The sequence below is a fragment of the Aedes albopictus genome, chromosome 2 (genome assembly GCF_035046485.1).
Source record: "Aedes albopictus strain Foshan chromosome 2, AalbF5, whole genome shotgun sequence".
NCBI lineage: Eukaryota > Metazoa > Arthropoda > Insecta > Diptera > Culicidae > Aedes > Aedes albopictus.
The window spans coordinates 374,404,652-374,417,236 of record NC_085137.1 but is presented as its reverse complement, the minus strand read 5'-3'; the positions used below and the strand labels follow the sequence as shown (position 1 = coordinate 374,417,236).

Here is a 12,585-nt window from a genome sequence, read left to right as displayed (position 1 = left end):
AACTGACATCTCCTTTTATACTCTTAGTCTTAAACCCCCTGAATTCTCATGAAACCCCAAAAACACTCCTATGATCCCCTTAACTTGGTTAAGACCCTACTACGTACTATGGACTAGATCAACCCTCTGAACACGGCATACTAGAAGACAAGGCAGGCTATTTACCTATGTAAACATTCATTTTGAACGTAAATATGTGACGTCACTCTTATCGTCCTTTTATGTCGATCAAACTGATATGGAGTACTAGATCGTTTAGTTCACGTTCGTTCAAGATTTGGATTCTATCATCCACATTTTTATGCAGAATGTAAATAATATTGTTGATTTTATGTGTTTCATAATAACGAGTGATGTATGTAGAGTAGATCTTCAAGTGGAAATTATTCTTTCAATAAAGAAAAAACAGTTAAATTATAAATTATAAATAAATATTCAATAAGTTTATTAAAATGCACCAAGAGAAAAATAAAAAAGCTTCTAATACTCTCGTTATCAAAAATAATAAAAATACCAAATTTATAAGTAGCTAAATTTAATTTTGCCCGTCCGGCAAACACCGTTGCTGTAGCATCATCATTATCTTACTTGGCTTGTTCAATTTTAACTTCTGATTCTTGCGGTTGAGGCTGTTCCTTGGCAGGTTGTCCCGTCTGCTGAATGGGCACACTTCGTTCCGGGTTTGGAGCTGGAAGTGATTTCTTCGGTGCCGTTACTGTCAGCACACCGTCGGACGATAGTGTCGATACGATGTCGTTGGGGTCGTGTCCACCTAAAGTGGAGATGGGAAAATTAGTTAATGGCACTTGATGTGATTGGTTGGTTGGTGATTTTCTCCGGTTGGGTTCATACTTGGCAACATATAGCGACGGGTGAAATGGCGCGAAACGAAACCATGCTCGTCCTGTTTTTCTTCGTGCTTTCCCTCGACGACGACGTATTTGTCGGTGGTTTTGACGGTGATTTCCTCCGGGGTGAACTGCTGTACGTCCAGGATGATTTGGTATTTGTCCTTGTCCAGATTCAGGGTCGAACCGGAGTCCTGTCGGGTGAGGGCGGTGTTGCGCCAAGGACGGTAGTAGCCGGATCGCAGCAATGGCGAGGCAGGAGTGCGAGTGGACAGGGACGAGAACAAGTCGTCGGCACTGTAAAAAGGAGTATTGGTTTGGTCAATAGAATGTATTGACGATATGACTATTAAAATAAAAAAATTGAATGTTAATGGAAATGCGGCTTCCTACTTTAAATTCCCCTAATCCGCCTCTTCCATCCTTCAAACTCCCTTCATCTATACATATCACCATTTGCTTAAGCATAGTCGTTCTGCTTCGGGCAATATTCAGCAGTGGCCCGGGTACTCTAATAGATTTTAACCTTTTGTTTCCAAATCATGAGCATCATTATCTTTCGTTTCCATAAGTAAGCTGTATCGTTTTTATAGTATTAATTCTCAAAAATGTATGGAAGTTATACTTACCGCAACCCTGTACCGAAGTGTTGATCCAGCAGACGCGAGGAACGCAACGGTGAATCAAAATCATCCCACCAATCACGGAACATCATCGGAACCAGCGACATCTGGAATGATGAACATTATGTTACCTTCTGTATACCGGTTTCTATTAATAGCAACGTTGTCTACTGTTAGTTCACGTTTTCCTCATGAAAATCGAATTTCTAGAATATACTCTACTGCACCACCAGGTAATATTCACAACCCACGCATTTCACACTTCCCGAAACGGCAACCTTCGGAAAGTAAGTCACTGTCCATGAGTCACACTTCATTATGAAATGTTCTTCAATTTCTCACAGCGTTTTTCGCAACAGCATCCCACTTTCGTTCGTGAATGTGCGCACTCATAATATCACAATTCAACAAAGAATCTTTTATTCCGAGACGTCACACGTGAACTCAATTAAAATTCCATATGCTCACCTTTCGGAAAGTTTATCACTTGAGGCCAAATTCCAAATAAACCAATACCGTTTCCTGATTCAACCAAATTTCTCGATCAGATTTTGAGATTGAACTGCGTGCAACTAGTCGAAAAGATCGGCTTTTATAAGATTCCCTCTCCCAATTTCCACACCGGGAAAAATCTCCCACAATTTTCGCAAATTTCTCTCTGAATTTTCCCACCAAAATTCGAAAAAATCTTCGAACAGAGAGGCACTCTCTTTAGAGTCCTTTGGGACACCATTAGTTGAGATGACTCTGATGAGTATCTTACTCACCGCCAATCACGGCTAACAGTTTACCAACGAACGTTGTTTACATACTATTTTTAGGTTGAGTGAGGTACGCCACTTACGCTTTGACTAAAAATAGTTTGCCACATTTGGAAGAAAAGCCGGAGGGAAACACCTCCTCGGTGAATGAAACATATCAAAAATTATGATTAACGCGGAAGTTGAATAACTGAATCATGAAATCAAAAATAGATTCGGTTTCTCGATTTTTGATTGAAAAAAGAGCACTGATTTCATAATATGAGCGAACAATTAATCTTATCTTCATTGGGTTTTACCTTTTTTTCTACAATCCATTAAGGAATTTCAGATGTTTGCACAGGAACTACTTCGAACAATTCTTATTTAAGAATTCCTGCGACACTCCTTCTACAACCAGTTGGTAACACGTTCGCTTCATAAGCGGATGGTTATCGGCTCAATCCACAGCCCCGGCACTTGCACTTTTTCGTCAATTGCTGTTCCTCCACTGAAAGCGGCTGACCCTTATTCTCTTCTGAGTCCATGGCTCTAACGGACCCGAATACTTGGAATTCGACAAACGACAACTCCTAAAATATGCTCAATCAGACTAGAAAATGGAAAAATAGTCACACATTAACATCCTTGTAACTTAGGCAAATTCTTCACACATAAAATAGAATAGAATAAATTCTGCCGCTGAAAAAAGTTTAAGCGCAAAATGTAGAGGTAAAAAACTCTTTAGGAATTCTCAAGGGTATTCCCTTAGGAGCTTTTTCGGCAATTCCTATAGCTATTTCCACGACAATTCTGGAGAATTCCTGGTACTCTTGGATGAAACCCAGATGGAAAATCGCAGTAGGCTCTTGAAGATGTCATAAAAAGAAGGAGTGAGTTCAGGAAGAAACTTCTAGAAAAATAATCGAAGAAATCACGATTGAAATTTCCAGAAAGAGGAATCTTTGAAGGAACTCTTGGATAAATCTCAGAAGCAACTCGATTTTGGAAAATTGTGGAACTCCAGGAGCCCAGTCAATCAGTGATCGTATAAGATGTTGCCTAAGATGTTAAATTGGAGGCGATATGCATACATTTTACATGCGCCTAAATGGAGGCGTGCACGCATATGGCCTCCACTTTATCATCTTTGGCAACCTCATATACGATTACTGCTCTAGCGTGCGCAGCTTTTTTTTTTCCCACTCACTCTCGTAAACAAACACGAGAAAGAGTGCCCCCTCTTTTATCTCATTCTTTCTTGTAATTATCAGAGAGAATGAGCGAGAAAAAAGAAAAGTTTGCGCACGCTGGTGAATTACTGGTTGTCTTGGAGGTCTTCGTCAAGGACTTCCAGACGGAATCCTCGAAGCAGTTCCTGGAGGAATCCGAGAAAGACTCTAAGGAACTCCTTGAGGAATCTCAGAAAGAACTCCTTGCAAAGTCACAGAAGAAACTTTTGGAGAATTACCATGCAGCAGCCAAGAGGCGGCTTGGAGTCTGCTTTATGTTTGGTAAAGGTCATTCCTACCGAATTTGAGCAATATCGGATCACTTTTATTTTCGAGTTTTTCTTTCACAGAATAGTTGACATATGTAATAAAATACACTCGCGACCAAAAGTTTGGTTCAAAAATATGTCATTTTTTTATGCCCATATCTCCGCCAATTTGCGTCCGTTTTAAAAAACCTTGGTCTCATTCAAACGATAATAAATCAAAGAAACGTTGAACATGATTTAGGTGAAATTTTTACAAAAATATTTATATCTAAACTTATACAAAATTGCAACATTTTCTTAAAAATAAACTTACGACAGTGTCACTGGAAATTCGGTCGACCAAATTTTAATACCTATGAGAATGCTAATGTAACGTTTAAAAATAGTGGAAAGCTTTTTTTCACATTTTGCGAGTTTGAGTTTGTCGGGAGTGGGATTCGATCCCAGGTCCTCGGCGTGATAGTTAAGCGTTCTAACCATCACACCAGGTTCGCTCCCCTCTAGTTGAAAGCTGAAGGAAATTAGGTTATATTAACACTTTCATCTTAAAATTTGGTCTACCCAATTTCCAGTGACATTGCCGTAAGTTTGAACTTATTTATTTGAAAAAGTTGCTATTCATTAGGTTAAGTTTACAAATAAATATTTTTCACCTAATTTATGTTTAAAGTTTCTTTGTTTTATTATCATTTAAATGAGACCTAGGGTATTGATATCGGATGGAAATTGGCATATATGGACCTGAAAAAATGACATGTTTTTAAGGGGGTGACCCCAAATTTTTGATCGGGAGTGTGGATAAATAAATAAATAAGTAAAAAATAAACCCCGTTAACTACTATATTTTAAATACAGTGTAAAGTTGGGCAAAAAATATACAACAGCTGTAAATGGCATACAATCGGTATGTCCAGGGTCGTTTGAATAAAAAGTAGCGAATTTTATTAGGGTATCGCGCCACTTGGGCGGTGGCTTCTATATTCGTATGTTTTCCAATAGAACTCAGTCAATTTTGAACTAATTGACTTGAAATGTTGTACACGGGTAGATACTGTACCTATCCCACCACATTTCAAAAGTTGTGTCAATTGGTTCAAATTTGACTGAGTTATAGTGGAAAACAGACGAATATAGAAGCCACCGCCCAAGTGGCGCGATACCGTAGCTTAAAAACCTGTCTTTCACAAAAGAACAAGAATTCCGACACGGATTGATATAAGTCTTAACCAATGGCTAGCTTAGCAACGGGTGGATAGGTAAACCATGTTGTGAATAATTTCGAAGATGTTCTTTACCATATTTCTCACTCGTGTTTTAGGAGTTCCAATCACATAGATTGAATTTCCAATATTCATCTATTTTATTTATTGATTTTGATTTTTTGTACTTACTATTCTTCTGTTCCTGTGCGGTTCTTAAAAGTATCACTGTTTAGGTAATTTTCGGAGTTGCTCTCTCTCTCTCTCTCTCTCTTCTTGGCGTAACGTCCTCACTGGGACAAAGCCTGCTTCTCAGCTTAGTGTTCTATGAGCACTTCCACAGTTATTAACTGAGAGCTTCCTTTGCCAATGACCATTTTGCATATGTATATCGTGTGGCAGGCACGAAGATACTCTATGCCCAAGGAAGTCAAGGAAATTTCCTTTACGAAAAGATCTTGGACCGACCGGGAATCGAACCCGTCACCCTCAGCATGGTCATTTCTCTCTGATTTTCAAAGTGGACTATTTCCCCTCTGATTTTCAAAGTGGACTATATTTTCCCCTAAGATCCTCTCATACATTATGCAGGAGTTCATCCAGGGGTTATTTTTTTTCTTTGTTTTTCAGATTTCTCACAGAGTTCTATTTGAAAATTTATAGAGAAATTCAAGCTTTATAATTTTTCCATGAGTTTCTCGCTAGATTCCTACACGCTAAGATTTTGATCTAGGATAATTTCACAAAAACGGTATGATGACTGATACAATTTTAATGCGAAAAAAGTAAAAATATAAAAAATAAAAAAATAAATATAAGACAAATAAAATAATAAGTTTCTTTGCAACTCCGAAAGGGCTCATATAGCCGAGGCGGTAAACGCACTGAATACCCCCGACTCTAAGTATTTGCATGACATGTAACACAAATTTACATGATATATCATGTAAACCACCATAACTCTAAGTTTACATGACTAAAATGAAGTTTACATGACGTGATAATATCATTATTATTATCTGTGTGCAAATCGAGTATTATGGCGGCAAATTGTTGATTCAGTGTTGTCATGAATTTGATGTTGAACTAAATCAATGAACTTCGTAATAACTCATAAATTTTTGTACCTAAAATTTTTGGAGCGTGATTGTGAAATCTGCACATTATTAGGCATAAGGCTGACACAAATTTAGAATTTATCTTGTACCGACTTTTCGAACCCTCTAAGCAGAATACCCTCTTCGAATGAGTGTAATCAGTTCCGTACCTTTAAATTCCGCCCTACGTTGCTTATCCTTTGACAGATGCGTAACTGATTACACGCATTCGAAAAATTAGAATTTATCTTTTGTCACCCCCCTCCCCCCGTGAAATCGATCAAAATAATAGCAGTGTTTTATTTGTTTTTTTTTATTCAGTAAATATTTTCTAAATTTTTAAATTTAAATATTAACTATAACAAAGGCGTAAACTATTCGAATAGCGTGCGAAAATATTTCTTGCTTCTTCAATAGGATGCGGCTTACTTTTCAAAAGTTGTTGAAACCTGGAATTCGTAAGCTCTTCTGGATTCAAATGACATAAATAGAGAAACCTCTGAGTTTGAGCCAAAAATATTTAGATTTTTGAGGTGGCACAATCGCCTCAAATTTGAATTTTCGAGTAATAAAAAGGTGTTTTTACTTCAAGTGCCATAACTTTCTCAATTTTCAACCGATTTTTTTTATGAATTTCTCACAAATCAAATTTAATAAGTTCGGTGAACTTTTTTTTCCAAAGTCACGCAAAGTACGAGTTTTTAAAGATCTAATTTATTGGTTTCTTCTTTTTACATAAAAAAATAACTTTAGAGTCCGACAACTTTTTAACCGGTTGACCAATTTCAATTTTTTTAGCTTGCTTTTGTAGATATTTCTGTTGCCTATCTTTGTCCCAAACAAACTATTCATCAAAGTAGACATTTTTATGATATTTTTCACTAAAAACTGCCAAAACATGCATTTAGACTTAATTTTTTCATGCAAAATTGGAGTTTTTGACGATTATTTATAATTTTTTACTCAAAACCGGATACTTAGCATCATTTTTAGGGATGTGGAACACATTGGAAGTTTTTTATTCTCGCATTTGGAACACGAACATATTTTTTGATTCAGATCACTCCAAAAATTGAAGTTTAAGGCGAAACTGGAAGCATTTTCTCGTTTTTTCGGTTTTTGATTTTTTATTAAATAACGAGCAATATTTTCAAAATCGGTTTTCGTGCACATGTAGAGTATGGATCAAGGTATCCTCTGATTTTTTTTTGAGGTGGAAAAAGTTTTCCATTTTTGCAGAAACCATTTTTTTGTGATATTTTATTCAAAAATGGTTTCTGCAAAAACGAAAAACATTTTCCACTACAAAATAATTCCGAGGATACCTTGATCCATACTCTACATGTGCACGAAAACCGATTTTGAAAATATTGCTTCGTTATTTAATAAAAAATCAAAAACCAAAAAGTGAGGAAATGCTTCCAGTTTCGCCTTAAGGCTTCCATATGATTACTTAGAATTTTTTTTTACTTTTATCCCGAAACTAAGCATGAAAACAATTAAAATTTTGCCAAAATTCTGATTTTTCTAATAAAATACGGTTTTTTTGTTTTTATCCATTTTGAAACGATTTTTTAAGAGTACAGTTTATTCACAGCATTCTGAGGCAACAAATATATACACAAAAGCAAGCTAAAAAAAAGTTGAAATTGATGAAACGGTTAAAAAGTTATAGGACTCTAACTGAAGTAATTTTTTTTTGTAAAAGAAAGAAAAAAAAAATTATAAATTTGTGAGAAATTCATAAAAAAAGATTGAAAATCGGTTGAAAATTGAGAAAGCTATGGCACTTGAAGTAAAAACACCTTTTTATTAGTCGAACATTCCACTTTGAGATTGTGCGACCTCTAAATCTCATTATTTTCAGCTTAAGGTGAAACTGGACGCATTTCCTCATTTTTTTAGAAATATTGTCAAAATCGGTTTTCCTACACAGTTAGAGAAAGGATCGAGTTATCTCCTGATTTTTTTCAGATGTAAAACTTTTACCAATTTTTCTTAAACCATATTTTTTGATTATTTCATTCAAAAATGGTTTCCTCAAAACATTTTCCACATGAAAAAAAATCAGAAGATACCTTGATCCTTCCTCTAACTGTATTCGAAAACCGATTTTGAAAATATTGCTTCGTCATTTAATAAAAAATCAAAAACCAAAAAGTGAGGAAATGCTTCCATTTTCGCCTTAAACTCAGTGGTTTCTCTTTTTGTGTCATTTGAATCCAGAAGAGCTGACGAATTCCAGGTTTCAGCAACTTTTGAAAAATAAGCCGCAGCCTATTCTTCAAGGTAAAGCTACATTTCAATTTATATAGGAAGTGTCCTCGGAAGAAAAAAGCTTGGGTTCATTGATAAATCTGCTTTGAATTTGATTATATGATATGATAACAATATGATGAGAACCAATTCATACAAGGATGACAGCCTCAACAATCGCGTGCTGCTTTTCAAAAACGCACACAAGGGATATGTAGAGGTTTTACCTATTTTGATGAGCTGCCATGACAGCCGGAGACGTTCAGTGGTATCGTCACAGCTGGGTAGTGTTTATCAACGAAAAAAAAACACTCAAATTTCGCGTTTTCTCAATTCACTGAATTGCCCCTCATTTCGCAATAAAAAAAAGTTTGGCAATTTTTCTTCGGAATCATAGTCAGACTAGTCAAGGCACTCAGGACACTGCATAGATGACCTGATTGTTGAACAAACGTGCGGAAGGGGTTGTTGCTAAAATTTACCAGCGTTGTGCAGATTTTTAGAGAGGTCAACACTGAAAAAGTGAGAAAATGTGTGAAAAATAAAAATAAATAATTTCAATGATATTTGTCCATGAAAGTACAATAAATAACCTTTGTTTTGAAGGCTTTACCTTTTATGTTTGTTATTCCATCCCTAAGATATACGTGATTTTGTCATTCCGGATTCTAAATGAACATAGCTTTACACAGCTATTATTTTGATCTATTTCACATAGCGTTCAACTTTGTTCTATGAGCTTCAAAAATTATCAGGTATTGCTATAAACATATTCACCATATTTGTAGTTCGCTGTCAGCTGTAGTTCAGCTCAATTGCTTATAGGAAAACAAAGTTACGGCATGCCAATGTTGGCTGACGGCTTTCACTACTATTTTTAGGAACACAGTTGTATATATATGTAGGGTCTTGTACCATTTGGGCAGGTGTACCTATTTTGGGCACTTGCCGCTATAACTAAGCCAATTTCAAACCGATTGATTTGAATCTTTGTATAGAGTTAGGCACGTACAGAATCTAACTCTGTACAAAAATTCAAATCAATTGGTTTGAAATTGACTTAGTTATACCGGCAAGTGCCCAAAATAGGTACACCTGCCCAAATGGTACAAGACCCTATACACAATATTTACGCCTCAGCCAGAGCTGTGAAGAACATCAAGTTTAATGGCTCTACGTTCCCACTGGAACTTGGCCTGCCTCTCTTCAACTTTGTGTTCTTTGAGCATTTCTACAGTTTGAAGGGCTTTCTTTGCCTGCCATTGCACGAATTTTTATTTTAACCCCAAGGCAAACTGGAGACCAGATACTAGGCATATAGCAAGCAATTCTCATAAATAATTTTAAAATTGACAATTTTGACACAGGGGTGGAAGCAAAACAGAACTACAAAAGTTCATTAAGCAATTCAAAAAGTGCATAAATAAATCAAATGATTTTTGAGAAATAAAAACAATACAAATACAAATTTAAAAGATGTCCATCAAGATACTAATAACTTTGTTTTGACTTCTACCGCTATTTCTTTATTGGCATTTTTATATATTTTTCATGGAAAATTATTATCTTCTTTATGTGTCATTTTCAAAGGATAAGGTTTAGTCCATTTACATAACGATGAACTTTCACTCAAATGAACAGGTCGATTGAATACACCCGAATTGGCCGAAAATAGGGTCTTGTGCCATTTGGGCAGGAGTATCTATTTTGGGCACTTGGCGCTATAACTAAGTCAGCTTCATACCAATTGATTTGAATTTTTGTATAGGGTTAGATGCTGTACGTATCTCACCGTGTACCAGAAGTAGAAAAAGATCGCAGCATGCCGGGTGCGCGAACGGCTGCGTTTTCTCGTCCTGTCACATTTTGCTCGTTTCCGCGTGTATTTTCGATTCGGCTGGTTGAAATGTGAAATTGCTGGTGGCGCTACGCCTTCCGACAGCAAGGATTTGGGCTAATTGTGATCAGATCCGTTTTTTATTTGTGCGATATGTGATAGGACTTTGTATGGTTCTGCTGCTTGTGCTATGGTTCAGTGTGATAGTGGTATTTTCCTGTTCCTGGTGTTCACTTACAGTGTGAATCGCTGACGATCGTCCGCCAGGTGTTTATCCGTCAAGCTACTAAAATCAGCTGAGAATTGCAGGATTTAAAAATGGGTTGCCTCGCACTTTAATGTTCCGTTCGTGTGTTTAGGTCGGGTGGATACCGGCAACTGATGCAAGCGGAATCAATTCAAGTGATATCCGCGTGTGGGTCGTTTTTTTTTGCTCGTCATGTTGCTTGTTTTGAGGATTTCACAGTGAAAATCGAAGTTAAAGAAGAAAATTGAATAGAAATAGTGAAAGCTTCTGATGCATCGGAATAAAAGAGATGTCTGCTGACAGAGGTGAAATGGAATTATGTGGCGGTCATGATGTCAACGCCGCCTCGGATCGTTTTCGTTTTGATCGGTGTTCAAAAGCTCAAATATTAAAAACGCAAAAAAACAAGGAAGAGGATGGTGTAACTAATGTTTTTCTCATTAATGGGTGAATGTAGCTTTTTCTTAAGATCAATGTTTCAATTGATTTCCGGTTCAAATTGGGTGAGATCTTTCTATTTTTTTACTATAGGCTCAGTGTACCAGTTATGGCTATAGTACCTCAAATTCGCCATAGTTGATTTTCAAACTTTAAAGATACAAATCAACAAGAATAATTTCGTGAACAACAGATTACGATCACAAAAGATGATTGCAATCATTCAAACTTCACAATTTGCTCAAATTATGGTAGAAATAAATCATTTTCCTTAACTTTTCGGCCTCCTTGCACCCTATTTCGCCATAGTGTACCAGTTATGGCAAATCCCATAAGGAATGCATGTAAATAGTGCGAAGTGGAACCCAAATTAACAAATGTGTCCATAACTGGTACAGGGTTCCTATCATTGGCACACGCCGTAATACATACTAAAAGTAGTTTTGGTTCCGTTTTCATATTTTTCCTGTAAAGTATGAAAACTAATCAATCATTTGACTTATTGTTTACATTCGTCGGTCTTCTTCTTATTTTTGTAGAAATAGTTTTTCTTAGGTGGTGCGATAACTGGTACAGGCACCCTAGTTATTGTACCATTTTCTTTATCAAACTTGTCAAACTTGACCATGCAAATGGGAGAGATTAGTAGCGTTACTTTTTTGTTTCGTTTCAGAGAGCGAGTATAGGCGCTTAAGCCTTAGGCATTAGGGCCAGGGCATACGATGTAAATGTCATTGTCCCATCCCTGGAAATTATACTACCATGGAGTGTGCATTAACCTTCTTAGCTACGCCACTCCCAACGATTATACGTACATACCCCATCCCCCTGCAAATGAAACGGTTGGTACGGTTGTCCCCGTTTCTTCCTTAATCATATTCAAAAAATGGCGTCAATTATGTTATTCATACGTGGGTTATCTACCCAAGCAACACACATGTTATAATAGAGTTACGACAGCGCAAGTTTTGGTTGTATAGAAGTTTATTTCACGTAATTCTAACATTGTGTTGGAATAACGTAAAATAAACTTCTATACAACCAAAATTTGCGCTGTCGTAACTTTTATATAACATGTGTGTTACTTGGGTAATTGCCGCTAGTTTTTGAAAGTCCTTCAAAACCATTAGTCTGCACAGTGGGCCTGGCCGTTTTAATATTTGTATTACATCACCCCTGATATGCTGCAAATATTAATATTGACAAGAAAATATCTGAAGCATTTCTGATATTTCCAGGATGCTTTTCAATACTGGCTGTGCAAGCACTAGAATAGAATAGAATAGTACGTATCTCACCGTGTACCAAAAACTAAGTGTCAGTATAAAACTGACTTTCACAGATCGAAAAAAGAGTGTAAAATTAAGTGACATATGATGCACATGATTGGAGCGTGGTATATCACAAAAGTTGACATGACATAAAATATCATGTAAACTTCCATTATATATCATGTAATTCAGTATGACTCCATGTGATTACATGGCATATAATACAAATTTACATGATATATCATGAAATCCATCATAACACTAAGTTCACATGACTAAATTGAAGTTTACATGACGTGTAAATCTCATTATTTTTATCTGTGTTGTTATAGCGGCAAGTGCCCAAAATAGGTGCACCTGCCCAAATGGTACAAGACCCTACAATAAAAACCTGTCGCAGCCGTCATTTTTGACGTAGGACTACGTCTCTCTTTTCTATACCGGGTGTCATTCTAAATTTTCAGAAATCGGCCGCGTTACGTTTAAAGTGGAGATTTTGAGCGTTAATAACTCAGCCATTTTTCGATG

General features: G+C 36.5%; 1 protein-coding gene across 1 annotated transcript; it reads right to left on the bottom strand.

Moving 5' to 3' along the window:
- Nucleotides 1-414: 414 nt before the first annotated feature.
- On the bottom strand, nucleotides 415-2,058 carry LOC109425727 (protein lethal(2)essential for life). The gene is made up of 4 exons (XM_019701055.3): nucleotides 1,940-2,058; nucleotides 1,478-1,578; nucleotides 853-1,145; nucleotides 415-772 (listed from the first exon to the last, which is right to left on the bottom strand). Exons 2-4 carry the CDS (start codon nucleotides 1,576-1,578, stop codon nucleotides 585-587), a joined length of 582 nt encoding a protein of 193 aa, XP_019556600.2. The 5' UTR covers nucleotides 1,940-2,058; the 3' UTR covers nucleotides 415-584.
- Nucleotides 2,059-12,585: the final 10,527 nt, after the last annotated feature.

Excerpts from the sequence above, each read along its gene's own strand:
- LOC109425727 (XM_019701055.3), bottom strand. The coding sequence starts at position 1,578 with ATGTCGCTGGTTCCGATGATGTTCCGTGATTGGTGGGATGATTTTGAT. Across the intron at positions 1,146-1,477 it reads CACTTCGGTACAGGGTTGCG|TGCCGACGACTTGTTCTCGT; the intron begins GTAAGTATAACT and ends TCCTTTTTACAG. Across the intron at positions 773-852 it reads CCGTCGCTATATGTTGCCAA|GTGGACACGACCCCAACGAC; the intron begins GTATGAACCCAA and ends TCTCCACTTTAG.